The sequence below is a fragment of the Delphinapterus leucas genome, chromosome 20, assembly GCF_059928025.1.
Source record: "Delphinapterus leucas isolate spDelLeu-1000000601 "Yukka" chromosome 20, BTC_Dleu_Yukka2, whole genome shotgun sequence".
Classification (NCBI taxonomy): Eukaryota; Metazoa; Chordata; class Mammalia; order Artiodactyla; family Monodontidae; genus Delphinapterus; species Delphinapterus leucas.
Genome location: NC_143148.1, coordinates 12,154,174 through 12,168,797, shown reverse-complemented (window position 1 = coordinate 12,168,797; position 14,624 = coordinate 12,154,174). Strand labels below are relative to the sequence as shown.

The 14,624-nt window shown below is 50.0% G+C and overlaps 1 protein-coding gene across 2 annotated transcripts; it reads left to right on the top strand.

Moving 5' to 3' along the window:
- The first annotated feature begins 1,892 nt into the window (after window positions 1-1,892).
- On the top strand, window positions 1,893-14,327 carry TMEM91 (transmembrane protein 91). Of its 2 annotated transcripts, none has more exons than XM_022585586.2 (4): window positions 1,893-2,341; window positions 9,496-9,734; window positions 11,583-11,732; window positions 12,270-14,327. In XM_022585586.2, the coding sequence occupies exons 2-4, from the start codon at window positions 9,525-9,527 to the stop codon at window positions 12,426-12,428; spliced, it is 519 nt and encodes a 172-aa protein (XP_022441294.1). In that variant the 5' UTR covers window positions 1,893-2,341; window positions 9,496-9,524; the 3' UTR covers window positions 12,429-14,327. The 2 variants fall into 2 exon arrangements, with proteins under 2 accessions (XP_022441294.1, XP_089758934.1); XM_089902808.1 differs by lacking the exon at window positions 1,893-2,341 and adding an exon at window positions 7,037-8,618.
- The last annotated feature ends 297 nt before the right edge of the window (window positions 14,328-14,624 follow it).

Sequence of the window (14,624 nt, the reverse complement as noted above, 5' to 3'; positions counted from 1 at the left end):
CCTGCGGGTCGCTAATTGGCCCTAGCAATCTGTGGGGGCGGGGCTAACCTGTGATGGACACTTTCTCTCCCCCCTCTCCATTTTGGGAAAGGCGTCTCTCCAACCGCGAACCACGGTTCAGCCATTTGCGGCGTGGCCTTATGTGGCCGTCTTGAGCGTGGCTGAGGAAGTTTGTGCACCAACTGTTTGTCCCAGATACTCTCATAACAGAATAAGCAAATCCATCGATGTTCCGTGCCCCTTAAAACTCTCTCTCAATCGGGGCCACAAGTCAGAGACTTGAGCCAGAGCCAGGGGGGAAATTTCCCTCACGTCCTTGTGTGCATCCCCCTGCCTCATAACTGGAAAAAAAAAACCCTCATTCAGAGAAGTTGGGGAGGGGGTTCCTTTTTAGAATTCCTCCAAGCTCCTCAAGAACTGATAAATTCAACTTCCTTCACTGTTAGTGCTGATTCTGAGCAAGCAGGGGGTGGGTTGGGGGAAGGGGTATGAGAAATGAGGAACTGAGACCTCTTTATCTGCAAAAAATCCTGTTTTTGAAGACTGGACTCTGTCAGTAACTTGTGACCTTGCACAGCTCTAGGTCTCAGTTATCGCATCCATGTAATGGACACAAGGGGAATGACTGAGTCAGAGGCACTCACACGTTGTGATTTTCTGAGCCGGTGCCTTCCCCACCGTAGTTCGTGCCTTATTCCTCCAGCCCAGACCGGGAGTCCAAAAGGAACTTATTCCTCTACTTTTTGCAAAATGGGGACTGCAAAAGTTAGAGTCATCAGCTGAAAATTATAGGGAGAGGGCAACGTTTCAGTAGGATGGTATTTATATAGATAAAATAATTCAATAGGTATACAATTCAATAATATTTCACTAATAGATATATTTGAAAGCTACCATTTATCGAGTGATTTCTCCGTGCCAGCAGCTGTAAACTGATTGTTTTGCATCCATGATCTCCTTTAATCCTCACAAATATCCCACAGGGTGGGTAATTATCAGCCTTATTAAGATGAAGAAATTAGGGCAAAATCGTTTGCCTTAAACCAAATTGATGGGCTTCCCTGGTGGCGCAGTGGTTAAGAATCCCCCTGCAGGGGACACGGGTTCAAGCCCTGGTCCAGGAATATCCCACATGCCGCGGAGCAGCTAAGCTCCTGCACCACAACTACTGAGCCTGCGCTCTAGAGCCCTTGAGCCACAACTACTGAAGCCCGCACGTGCCTAGAGCCTGAGCTCGGCAGCAAGAGAAGCCACCGGCGATGAGAAGCCGGCACGCCACAACGAAGAGTAGCCCCCGCTCGCCGCAATTAGAGAAAGCCCACGCGTAGCAACGAAGACCCAACGCAGCCAAAATTAAAATAAATAAAAAATAAATTTATTTTTAAAAAACCCAAATTGATTATAGCTCTGTCTCACTCCGTCCCCACACCTTATGTTCTTAACTTCCTGCCTCCCTTGGATACACATCTCCCAGTATCAAAGGAATATGGAGGTTATGGGTGTCATCCTCAACTCCATCACTTACCACGTCCAACCAGTCATCAAAGTCCCGTACATGGGACTTCCCTGGTGGTCTAGTGGATAAGACTCCGCGCTTCCACTTCAGCGGGCATGGAGTTTGATCCCTGGTTGGGGAACTAAGATCCTGCATACCACGTGGCATGGCCAAAAAACAAACAAAAGTCTCACACAATGCTCCTTCTTAAATATTTTTTTCTTCAGTTGGTTTCTTTCCCACTGGTTGACATTAGTGATTAAGAAAATGCTTCCCAGTTCAACTACCTGGATTTAAGTCTTAGCTCTAGCTCTTCTGTGTGACCTTTAGCCTCTCTGTACCTTAGTTTCCTCATCTGTAACGTGAGAATGAGTGATGGTACCCACCTTGTTAGATTATTGTCAGGATTTAATGAATGTATGAAGCTGTTTTAAAATATGTCCACAGATTCTTTGACACTCCTTCTTTCACTAGGTGGAGCCTAATTTCCCTCCTCTTGAGTATAGGCTGCACTTTGTAACTTGCTTCTAACCAGCAGAATATGGTAGAAGTGTTGCTGTGTGACTTCTTAGACTAAGCCATAAAAGGCATTGAGGCTTCTTCATCCACCTCTCTATTGAATGGCTCACTTTGAGAGAGACCAGCCACCATTTGTGACAGCAGTGAAGCAGCCAGCGGAGAGACCCAAATGGAGAACAACCGAGGCCCCGTGCCAACAAACCAGCACCATGTGAGTGACCCATCTTGGAAGGACATCTTTCAGCCACATCAAATCTTCCAGTGACTGTTGCACCTGGCCAACATGCTGACTGTAGCTTCACGACACCCTAAGCGAGAACCAGCCAGGTAAGCCATCAACAGATTCCTAACCAACAGAAACTGTCTGATGGTAAATGTTTGTTTATTTATTTATTTATTTATTTAGGCTGTGTTGGGTCTTCTTTGCTGCGCGCGGGCTTTCTCTAGTTGCGGCGAGGGGTGGCTTCTCCTGTTGCGGAGCACAGGCTCTAGGGCGTGCAGGCTTCAGTAGCTGTGGCTCGCGGGCTCTACAGCACAGGCCTAGAGCGCAGGCTCAGTAGTTGTGGCACACAGGCTTAGTCACTCCGCGGCATGTGGGATCTCCCTGGACCAGGGATCGAACCCCTGTCCCCTGCATTGGTAGGAGGATTCTTAACCACTGCGCCACCCGGGAAGTCCCTGTTTGTTGTTTTAAGCCACTAAGTTTTGGGGGATAATTTGTTATGCAGAAATAATAACGAATACAAATGCCTAATGAAATTAGAGCAGGGCTTGGCACATAAGAGGCACTATAAATGTTTGTTATTATTGATGGTTTTTATTTTTTATGTTGTTACTGAAATGGCATATTTTACATTTTTTTTACGAGAAGCACACTGAATATGTACTTTTTATTCTTTTTTTAAAAATTTATTGATCTTAATTATTTATTTTTGGCTGTGTTGGGTCTTCGTTGCTGCGCGCGGGCATTCTCTAGTTGCGGTGAGCGGGGGCTACTCTTAGTTGCAGTGCGCGGGCCTCTCATTGTGGTGGCTTCTCTTGTTGCCGAGCACGGGCTCTAGACGCGCGGGCTTCAGTAGTTGTGGCTCACAGGCTCTAGAGCGCAGGCTCAGTAGTTGTGGCGCACAGGATTAGTTGTTCCGCGGCATGTGGCATCTTCCCAGACCAGGGCTGGAAACCATGTCCCCTGCATTGGCAGGCGGATTCTTAACCACTGCGCCACCAGGGAAGTCCCTGTACTTTTTATTCTTAAAGTTTTTAAAATTGTGATAAAATACACATAACATAAAATTTACCATTTTCACCATCTTTACATGTACAATTCAGTGGCATTAAGTACGTTCACATAATTGTGCAACCAATCTCTAGAACTCCTTTCATCTTGCAAAACTGAAACTCTGTACCCATTAAACAAAAACTCCCCATCCCTCCCTTCCTCTAGCCCCTGGAAACCACCTATTTACTTTCTATTTCTATGAATTTGACTACTCTAGGTGCCCCATCTGAGTAGAATCATTATTTGTCCTTTTATTACCGGCTTATTTCGTTTAGAATAATTTAGCATAATGTCCTCAAGGATCATCCATGCTGTAGTGCATGTCAGAATTTCCTTTTTGGTTGTTTTTAAGTATATGACAATTATTTATTTATTTTGAAGTATGATTGACCTACAACACCATGTTAGTTCCAGGTGCACAGCATAATGATTCAGTATTTCTATACACTACAAAATGGTCATCAAAGAATTTCCTTCCTTTTTAAGGCTAAATAATATCCCATTTTATATATACGCCCCATTTGCTTTATCCATTCATCTGTCGATGTACAGTTGGGTTGCTTCCACCTTTTGGCTATTGTGAATAACGCTGCTATGAACACGGGTGTACACATGTCTCTTCAAGACCATGCTTTCAGGACTTCCCTGGTGGCACAGTGGTTAAGAATCGCCCTGCCAATGCAGGGTACATGGGTTTGATCCCTGGTCTGGGAAGATCCCACATGCCGCAGAGTAACTAAGCCCATGCACCACAACTACTGAGCCTGCATTCTAGAGCCCGCATGCCACAACTACTGAAGCCCGCGTGCCACAACTACTGAACCTGCATGCCACAACTACTGAAGCCTGCGCGCCTAGAGCCCATCTCTGCAACAAGAGAAGCCACCACAGTGAGAAGCACGCACACTGCAATGAAGAGTAACACCCCCTTCACCACAACTAGAGAAAGCCCACACACAGCAACGAAGACCCAACACAGCCAAAAATAAATAAATTTATTTTAAAATTTTATTAAATTTATTTTTTTAAAAAAAGACCCTGATTTCAGTTCTTTTGGGTATACACCCAGAAGTGGAATTGCTGAGTCATATGATAATTCTATTTTTAATTTTTTGAGGAAGTGCTGTACTGGTTAACAGAGTGACTGTTCATATTCTTTTACATCTTGCTTTTTTTTTTTTGGCGGCGCTGCACAGCTTGTGGGATCTTAGTTGCCTGACAGGGATTGAACCCAGGCCCTCGGCAGTGAAAGCGCTGAGTCCTAACCACTGGACCACCAGGGAATTCCCACATCTTGCATTTTTCACTCAGTGATACATCTTGGAAAGTTATCCATATCTTTAGATCTAACTCGCTCTTTTTCAAAAATAAATGTTTTGAAGTGTACAGAAAAGTGCACAAATCATAAGTGAACAGCTGAATTAAATTTCATAAACTGAACACACCTGGTAACCAGAACTCAGTTCATGAAAACAACATGACCAGTCCCTCCAGGATGCCCTTCATGCCTGTTCCAGGATGCCCCCAAAGGAAACCACTAACTGGACTTCTAACAATATGGATTAATTTTGCCTGTTTTCGTACTTTATGTAAATGAAATCTCGCAATATGCATTGTTTTGTGTCTGCTGTCTTTTGCTCGGTGCTTTTTTTTTTTTTTTTTTTTTTTTTTTTTTGCGGTACGCGGGCCTCTCACTGTTGTGGCCTCTCCCGTTGCGGAGCACAGGCTCCGGACGCGTAGGCTCAGCGGCCATGGCTCACGGGCCCAGCCGCTCCGCGGCATGCGAGATCTTCCCGGACCGGGGCATGAACCTGTGTCCCCTGCATCGGCAGGCGGACTCTCAACCAGTGCGCCACCAGGGAATCCCTGCTCAGTGTTTTGTTTGTGAAATTCATCCCATGCTATTGCATGTGGCTGTAGCTCTTTCATTCTCATTGCTATATAGTTTCCTCTGTGTGAAGATGCTACACTTTATCCATCTGTTGATGGGAATTTGTTTTTTGGTGGACATATGTTCATATCTGATTAGACTGCAATTGCTGGGTCATAGGATACGTTCAGCTATAGTAGAAACTGCCCAACAGTTTGCCTAGTGGTTGGAACAATTTGGATGCCCACCAGCAGTGTATGAGAGTTTCCCCACTCTATATCCTCACCAACACTTCCTGGTGGTGTCTTCTTTCATTTAGCCATTCTGGTGGGTGTATACTGGTATCGCACTGTGATTTTAATTTGCATTTCCCTAATGATTAGTTGAGTAAATTTTTAAATGTTCCTCTCTCCCTTGGATTTCCTCTTTCTGTGAAATTTTGTTCAATTCTTTTGCTTGCTTTTCTGCATACATACACACACACACACATATATTATATTCGTAAATATAATTCATAATATTATATTAGTAAAATTCTCCTAAGAACAAGGGGATTCTCCTATATAACCATAATACCAATTTAACGTTTCCCCAAGTATCAGTTTAAGATTGATAGAAAATTATCATCTAATTTATAGTTTATGTTCAAATTTCTCCCATTGTCCCAATAACATACCTTATCACCATCTGCTTTCCATCCGGGATCACACTTTGTTTAGTTGTCATGTTTCTTTCTTTTTTTTTTTTTTTTTTGCGGTACGCGGGCCTCTCCCGTTGTGGAGCACAGGTTCCGGACGCGCAGGCTCAGCGGCCATGGCTCACGGGCCCAGCCGCTCCGCGGCATGCGAGATCTTCCCGGACCGGGGCATGAACCCGCGTCCCCTGCATCGGCAGGCCGACTCTCAACCACTGCGCCGCCAGGGCAGCCCTGTCATGTTTCTTTAGTCACCTTTAATCTAGAACTGGCTGCCAGCTTTTAAATTTTTGTTATTGTTTTGGTTTTCATGACACTGACATTTTTAAAGTGTACAGACCAAGTACTTTATAGAGTGTCCCTCAGTTGGGCTTTGACCCATGTTTTCTCATGATTCAATTCGGATGATGCATTTTTGGCAGAAAAACATCACAGAAATGGTGTTGTGTCCTTTTCGGTGCATATCAGGAGGCACACGATGTTCATTTGTCCCGATACTGGTGATGTTAACTTCTATCACCTGGTTTTAGGTGTTGTCCGTTAATACTATTTTTTTTCCTTTGTAATTAATAATTAATCTGTGGGAGGATATACTTTGAGACTAAATAAATATCCTGTTTCTCATCAAACTTTCACTCAGTGGTTTAGGCTTCTGTTGATGATCCTGGCTGGAATTTTGTGTTTAATATTCCAGGACCATCACAAACCCCAAGAGGCCTGGGCCTCTAGTGACATCCTGGAAGGGGTGGGGAGACTGTACGAGGCTGATGGTGGTCAGAGAGATCTGTTGGAAGTGAATAAATCTCTACGGTGGCCTAGGGGGTCGAAGGGACCCACATTGCTCAGGGATTTGGTAAAAAACTGAGGCTGGTGAGAATTCATGCCCTCACCCTACAAATATGTATCAAAGTCCTGCTTGGGGCCAGGCACTGTTCTAGGCCCTGAGGCACAGCAGTAAACAAAAGGGATCAAATCCCAGCCAAGCTGGAGCTGGCACTGGTGGGAGGATTCAAACCAGCAGAAATATGTAATATGTTTCATAGTGATAAGAGCGAGGTTAAGGAGATACAGAGTAACAAGTGTGTCTCTCCCCATTAAACAGTTCTGCCCCCTCTCCTTCTCATCTATGCTCCTGTGGGTCTCCCTGCCTGTTGTCTGCCAGAAACTCTGGCTGAGCCAAGGTCACTTCCAGACACCGTCTGTTCTCCCCAGGAGTGGGGCCTGTACCAGCTTCAGCGTCTGGACTCTTGGCACGGAGCCCCAGAGCGCTGGAGCGAGGGAACGCTGGCCTGCCCCACATCAGGAAGGGAATCCTCCAGTTTGGCTGTCTGGGACTGGTGAGATGGAGGGCTTCCGAGAAAGAGAAGCCACTGCAAGCTGGGTGGCCTCCCTGAAGGAGGTGGAGGACTGCTGGGTGAGAAGAGTTCCTTAATTAGACTGATGAAGACGGATGTAAACAATTATATTCCTAAACACCATCAAACACGTTCAGAGTGCCTAGTTTGGGGCAAATGTTGGACATCTGTTATGGCACCTAATCTAAGTGCTTTATATATGTTATCACAGCTAAGAGGCAGGGGGTATTTACGCTATTTCACAGATGAAGAAATTGGGGTTCAGAGAGGTGATGCCATTTTCCAGAGGTCACACAGCGAGTGCTTTGAAGAGCCTGTAAAGGAACTCAGGTCTGTGTGGGTCCAAACACTAACTCATAACCACCACCTGTACCACCTGCTAAGCAGCACGCCATCCCTGGCCCACTCCCAGCACCGCCCCTTTCCCTGGAAGCCCCCGCCGCACCTTCTGCCGCTGCTTTCTCCCCTCCACTTGGGCCGGCAAGAAATACAGCCCTGGGTTACAATCTGCGGGTCGGTCCTAGTACCAGTTGTTTACCTTGGCCAAGTGAGCACACATCTCTGAGCCTCAGTTTCCTTAACTGCCTAATAGGGATAGAAATAGAGCTACTGAGAGGAGTCCGTGCGTTGATGAACTTAGGGTATCTAACCCCCGCGCCGGGCGTAGTCTGCACTCAGTGACCCGGCGGCACGCTTTTAGGCAAGTTCTAACTCCCTGCGCCCGTTTCGTCCTGGCACGACAAGACAATCAATGACAGTGCCTCTTAGGTCGTTCTCGGGAAGAAACGTGTACGTGTACATGTAAAGCACTAAGAACCGTGCCCACAGTTAGCCGGGGTTGCTGTTTTTACTGTTGGGGACGGGGGAGGGCAGTGGGGTGGAAGCAGGGCCAAGCCAGGAAGGCTCTGGAGAATCGGGGCGCCCCGTCCTCCGTCCTGCAGCGTTTGGGTCTGGGTTCGGGATGTCAGGGCCCGCTGACCTCGGAGACCTCCGCCTGCTCCTCCGCACCCGGGATGGCAAGGGCCAGCGCCGGGCGCTGACGTCGGCCTTCAAGGCCCCATTTCCCCCCCCACCCCCACCGCCCACCGCGGCCTCCTCTGAGGGCGGAGCCCGGGAGCCCACCGCCCCGCCCCTGCGCGCCGCGGGCCCGGGGCGCTGAGAGGGGCGCGCAGCGGAGCTCTCAGACCCCGTACCCCGAGGCCCAGACCCCTAGGAGCGCGGGGCTTACTGAGTTCCCCCACCCTGAGCGGCAGGATCGGGGAGGGTGTCGGTGCGGAGAGCCCAGGAGGTCCCGGCCTATAGCCGTGGGCTGTGAGAGGCGCAGCTGGGGGAGGGCACCGCTCTTCTCCCGGGTCCTGGCGCTGGGGACAGGGAGGCAAAACCTTGGCCAGGAAATCGGCTCAAGCCAGGTTTGGACTGAGGGCGGGAGACTTGGGGACCCCCGCAGGGGGATTGTGAGGGCGAGAATAGTCTCCGTGGTTGAGTTGTGTGGTGGGTTGGTGGTGTTATGGGGGAAGTGTGCAAAGGTGGATTCTGGTAAAACAGGAGGTTGTAGCAGAGCGGGTGAGTGTGGGCCATGGATGTGGGTGGAGAAAGAGAGGGGTGTGTGGCCCTGGGTGTTTGGGCAGATGTGCAAGGGAAGTGATGGGGACGGGGGAGAGTGTCCAGGCTGCATGTGTGGGAAGCCTGTACATATATGTGCATCTGGGGAGAATCTGATGCTGGGGGGATTAGTATGAATGTGCAAGGAGTTATTTGGGGTGAGTGAGTAAGACCTTTGGGAGCTCGTGTTGTTTGGGGCAAGTATGCAAACAGTCCCTTGGGATGTGAATGTGCACAGGTGGAGGTGGGGATTGGGCTTGCCCGGATGGGTATGTGTGGCAGGTATTGAGAGTGTGCAGGCTTGGGGGCACAGGCAGTGTGTGAACTAAGCATCATTGGGGATGGGTGTGGGGGAGAGGGATGAGAGTGTCAACCCAGGATGGGTGTGTAGTTCATGGGCCAAGTAAGTGTGTAAGGCATGGTTTGGAATAAATGTGCAACAGGTGTGTGGTTTTTGCCTGAGGAGAGAGAAGCCCTGGAACTGAATGTCCAGAGTCCTGAGTTCTCTTCACAACTTGGACCAACCTCTGTTACTCTCTGAGCCTCGGTTTTACTATCAGTAAAATGGGTCTGAGGATGGTTCAGCTACCTAGTCTCTGCCTGGAGTCTCTCCAAAGCCAGGAGTCAGGGGAAGGATAAAAGTGAGACTTTTACAACTTGTCTTTTTCTTTCCCCTACTCCCAGGAAGCCCCTCTGGGAGCCTCTCCCGAGCCATGGACAACCCCAGTCTTCCAGATCTCCAACAGCCTCTGCTGGTGGGTGTAGGCGGTGAGCCCCCTGTCCAGAAGCCTGGCGAGCCTGAGCCAGGGCCTCCCTTTCAAGAGACAGCCTTTGCAGAATCACTGAGGGATTGGCAGTTCCTGCCACCATCTCTTCCTTCTGTGAGTGCTGTACTGGGGGAGCCAGGGCTCCCCGACCTTGAGGTAGGAGCAGGACCACTAAGGTAGGCTCCTTAGTGGGAGCTGGGGGAGGGGGCTGGAGGTGAATCCAGCTGTGGCCAACATCCGGCAGGCTGCTGGCCAACTCCAGCTGCCAGCTGCTGGCCGGGAGTCTCACTTCGCAACTGCGTTTGGCCTTCCTGGGTTTCCAGGTGTGGTTTTTCCTGCTCTCCATCCCCCCTGGCTTCTTTACCTTTTTCTCTCCAGATTCATCTCTCATCTTTGTTCCCTTTGTGTCTGTTTGTCTTCCCTCTGATTTCTGACCCCCCTGTTCTCTATCAGTCCATGTCTTTCCAAAGCCGATGCATCTCTGTGCCTCTGTTTGCCCGGTCTCTCTCTCTCTCTCTCTTTTCCAATTAATGTCATTTTTTATAATTTCTTATTCCTTGTGCGTATTGTCAAGCTTGTCTTTTATCTGCTAAACATGGTTTTCCAGTTGCTATTGCCACATAAGAAATCACCCCAAAGCTTAGTAGCTTAAAACAACAACAATCATTATCATGGCTCATGGTTTCCATGGGTTGGGAACTTGGGAAGGACTTGGCTGGTTCTGCCTCAGGGTCTTTCATGAGGTTGCGGTCAGCCAGTGGCTAGAGCTGGAACAGTCAGGGTCTGAAGCAGCTGGGGTCTGGTTGACTAAACTCTCTCTTAATGTAGTCTCAGGGCTTCTGCAGGAGTCTCCCCATGTGGGCTGGTTTGGGCTTACAGCACGGCGCCTTCAGGGCAGCCAAGACTCATGTGCCTCCAGCCTCCGGCAGGAGTGTTTCAGCAAAGCAGAAGCTGCCTCACCTTTTCTGACTTACGCTTGCAAGTCGCGTTGCATTACTTCCACCACATTCTATCAATTACAAATGAATCATAGCCTTCCCAGACTCAAGGAAAGTGGACACAGACCTCACCCCTGATGAGATTATCAGTCACACAGTAAGAAGAGCATGTGGGAGGGGAGAGATGGATGTGGCCATTTTGGGAAACACGGTCTGCCCCACTGTGGCAGTAAGCTTCACTTTGACATGGCTTGTGTCAAAGAATCCCATTATTTGAAGACCTTGAGGGCCTTATTACCTAGCTCTCCTCCGTGGTTCCTGTCTGCCTGGTTATCTTTGCATGCTGGTCACTGTATTTGAAAAATTGTTTTGAGGCCTAGAATGAAAGTACCTTCCTCAGGAGAGGATTTGGTTTGCTTTTGTCAGCTGTCTGGGGGTACTACCAGTGAAAGATCATTTTTAATCTAGTTCAAGGTCTGAATGAAAGGTTAATTTTTCATTCAGGGATTGGTAAATGGGATTGGTAAATGCCTGCAGGGCGGAAGGGGCCTTCTCTGTTCATTTGACCTCTCTGTTAAATTAACCTTGATTTTCACTTCAGTTTTGGCTTTACAGTAACTCCTTAAAGTCTTGTGAGCTATTTGATGCAAGATTTAAAAATATATATTTTTAACCTAGAACCTGTAGTTTCAGCAGGCAGGTTTGTCCTAGTAATTTAGGCCACCAGAGCTGGCTCCCCTAATCGCCATCTTTTTGCAGGTTCCAGTCTCCATTGGTTTCTGTCTCCACTTCAGCGGTTTTTAACTCAGAGCTTATAAGCAGCTGTAGTATCCATGAGTGGACCTGTGAGCTTGAAAATGAACTCAAAGCTTTTGAGTGTGGGTGAGGCTTTTCTCTGGAGACAGGGTCCAGAGCTTCCCGTCAGAGGGATCCAGGATGTGGGCAAGTGAAGGGCCTACCTCTTGGAACATTTTTCTCTCTTGGTGTCTTTGGGGGCATGGGGAGTGGAGCAGTGGGGCAAGGAGGATGGGTGGAGATGACCACTTAGGCTGTCTCCTGCCCATAGGATGTGTCATCCAGTGACAGTGACTCAGACTGGGATGGGGGCGGCCTTCTCTCCCCACTCCTGCCCCACGACCACCTTGGCTTGGCTGTCTTCTCCATGCTGTGCTGTTTCTGGCCCGTGGGCATTGCCGCCTTCTGCCTGGCCCAGAAGGTCAGTCTGTGGGTGGAGCTGGGAGGGGGTTGGATAGAGAAGAGAAAAATGCATTCGAAAGAAAAGAAAAAAAGAGGAGGCATACTTGGGGGGAAAAAAAAGTGATGGAGAAAGGATTTACATAGAAACATTCAGGGGTAAAATGAGGCATTTTTCACAGAGGGCAGCCCAGAGTGGTGGTTAAGAACCTGAGCTCCAATCCTAGGCCTGCCACCCTCTGGTAAGGTTGTGGGCAAGCCACTTAAACTCCTGGTGCCTCATTTTCCTCATCTGTAAAATGGGAACGAATAATTCCTGCCTCAGGGTCATTGTGAGGCTCAGCGAGTTAGAACTGTGGCATATAGTAATATATGCATATTTTTATTAATCACCCAGTATCCCCAGTGCCCAACTGTGCCTGACCCACAGTAGCTGCTCCCTATGTTTTTGGAACATACGAATGAATACATGGGTGTGTTGGGTGGGGGAGGGTCGGGCTGTGGGAAGCAGGGTGGGATGAGGGGATACCTGAGTCACCGCTGCCCAACGCCTCCACAGACCAACGAGGCTTGGGCCAAGGGGGACGTCCAGGGGGCAGGGGCCGCCTCCCGCCGCGCCTTCCTGCTGGGGGTCCTGGCCGTCGGGCTGGGCGTGTGCATGTACGCGGCCGCCCTGGTGACCCTGGCCGCCTACCTCGCCTCCCGGGACCCGCCCTAGTTGCCCCTGCGGTCCCCACTGTGAACCCAGGGGCCGGCCTCCCAGCGCGTCCGCGGTCGGAGTGGAGAATCCAGGTGGATGAGGCGGCGGCGGCAGCAGCGTCCAAAAATGGGGAGTGAGTCGGTTCTCCCCCTCCCCCGCACCACCCTTCCTGGAGGCCGCAAACAGCGATTAAACACCAGACACTCCTGCCGCCAAACCTGTGTCTGTCTGTGTGGGAAGGCGTAAGGGACGGGCCGCAGTGACAGGGTGCCCCCCGGGGTGCTTCCGGACACCTCGGAGCCAGAGAAGAGGGAATCCGAGGAAGCTCGGCGGGCTTCCAAATTGCAGAATATTCTCTTCACAACGTGGGTGATAGGTAGAGAATTAGAGAAAGCCAGGTTCCAAGGCCTTCCTCCTCCAAGTTCACTGTGTAACCTCTGCCCACGTACCTTCTGAGCCTCACTTTTCATCTGCAAAATGGGACTAATTTCTCCCACACCTGGAGCAGTTCTGAAGACTAAATGAGTCATACTGTGTAAACAGCAGCCCCCCCCCCAGAGCTCCTTCGCCAGCAAATGGCAGAATCCAACTCAGACTGCCTTACACAACAAAAGGGAAGCTGAGGGAGAACTGGATTGAAGGCCTCAGATAAAATAGTCTGCTCTCCCCATCTCTTGGCTTCACTGCACAGGCTCCGCCTCGTGGGGGAGGAGAATGGAGCAGGCAGCTCTGGTACCCCAAAGGTCCTCTTCCCCAGGCACCCTCTCAGTGGCCCACCCGGGCTAGGAGGCAGCCCCATCACATAGCCTGAGATTGGGAGGGATGGGGCCCTCAGGCCTCAAAGTGCTGGCACTCTGGCAGGCAAAACAGCCCTGTTCTGAGCTTATCAGAGGTACATTAAATGGAGCCTGATATTACCAAGTAATAAACTGAGAGTGGTTTAGTTTTTTCATTCCACTTAATGCCATCTAATCGTGCTTCTTAGAAGAAAACACTATTCCATTTGTGCTCTCCTGCACGTCTTCACGGAGTGTAATTTCAAGGTAAAGATATTTATGCATTTCCTTCTTGTTTACTGGGGATGAAAATGACACCTGCTCAAAGGGGCAATTGTGGGCAGCGTGTGGGCCAGTTTAAGCATGTGAAGTGTGCAGCACAGGGCCCCCAGATGTGTCATAAAACCCTACACGTCAGTGGCAGACAGGACCTGGCAGCCACGTGGCCCACCTGTGGGGACGTTATGCCTTGCTGGATGCTAGCGTGATCTTGGCTCCTGACCCCTGAATGGGAGGGTGGGGATCAGTCAAATCAGAACTGAAAATACACCCATTTCCAAAAGCCCCTCAGGGGGTGCCATCACCCCCGAGAGAGAACCAAGAGGCCTTGGCCATTTCCTTTCACAGACAGGGACCCGAGGTCCAGAATGCGCTGGCACCTCCAGTGTTTGTCTGCACAGTGAGGGCTCTGGGTCTGGACCTTTTTTTTTTGCCCGCACCAAGTGGCACGCGGGATCCCCAACTAGGGATCGAAGCCGTGCGCCCTGCAGTGGACGCGTGGAGTCTTAACTGCTGGACGGCCAGGGAAGTCCCTGGGTCTGGACTCGAGTGGGGCCCGTGCTCCACCACTTAACTAGCTGGTGACCTCTGGCAGTTAACTGGCTTCTGAGCTTGTTCCCTTACCTTATTCTTTTCTTTCTTTTTTTTGTGGTACACGGGCCTCTCACTGCCGTGGCCTCCCCCGCCGCAGAGCACAGGCTCCAGATACGCAGGCTCAGCGGCCGTGGCTCACGGGCCTAGTTGCTCCGCGGCATGTGGGATCTTCCCGGACCGGGGCACGAACCCGCGCCCCCTGCATCGTCAGGCAGACCCCCAACCACTGCGCCACCAGGGAAGCCCTCTTTCTTGAATTTTATTTTTATTTTTGGCTGCGTTGGGTCTTCGTTACTACACGCAGGCTCTCTCTGGTTGCGGCGAGCGGGGGCTACTCTTGTGGAGCACGGGCTCTAGGTACGTGGGCTCAGTAGTTGTGGCTCGAGGGCTCTAGAGCACAGGTTCAGTAGTTGTGGTGCACGGGCTTAAGTGCTCTTTGGCATGTGGGATCTTCCCGGACCAGGGCTCGAATCCGTGTCCCCTGCACTGGCAGGCAGATCCATAACCACTGCGCCACCAGGGAAGTCCCTTGTTTCCTTACCTTAAAACAGACTGTAACAACAGC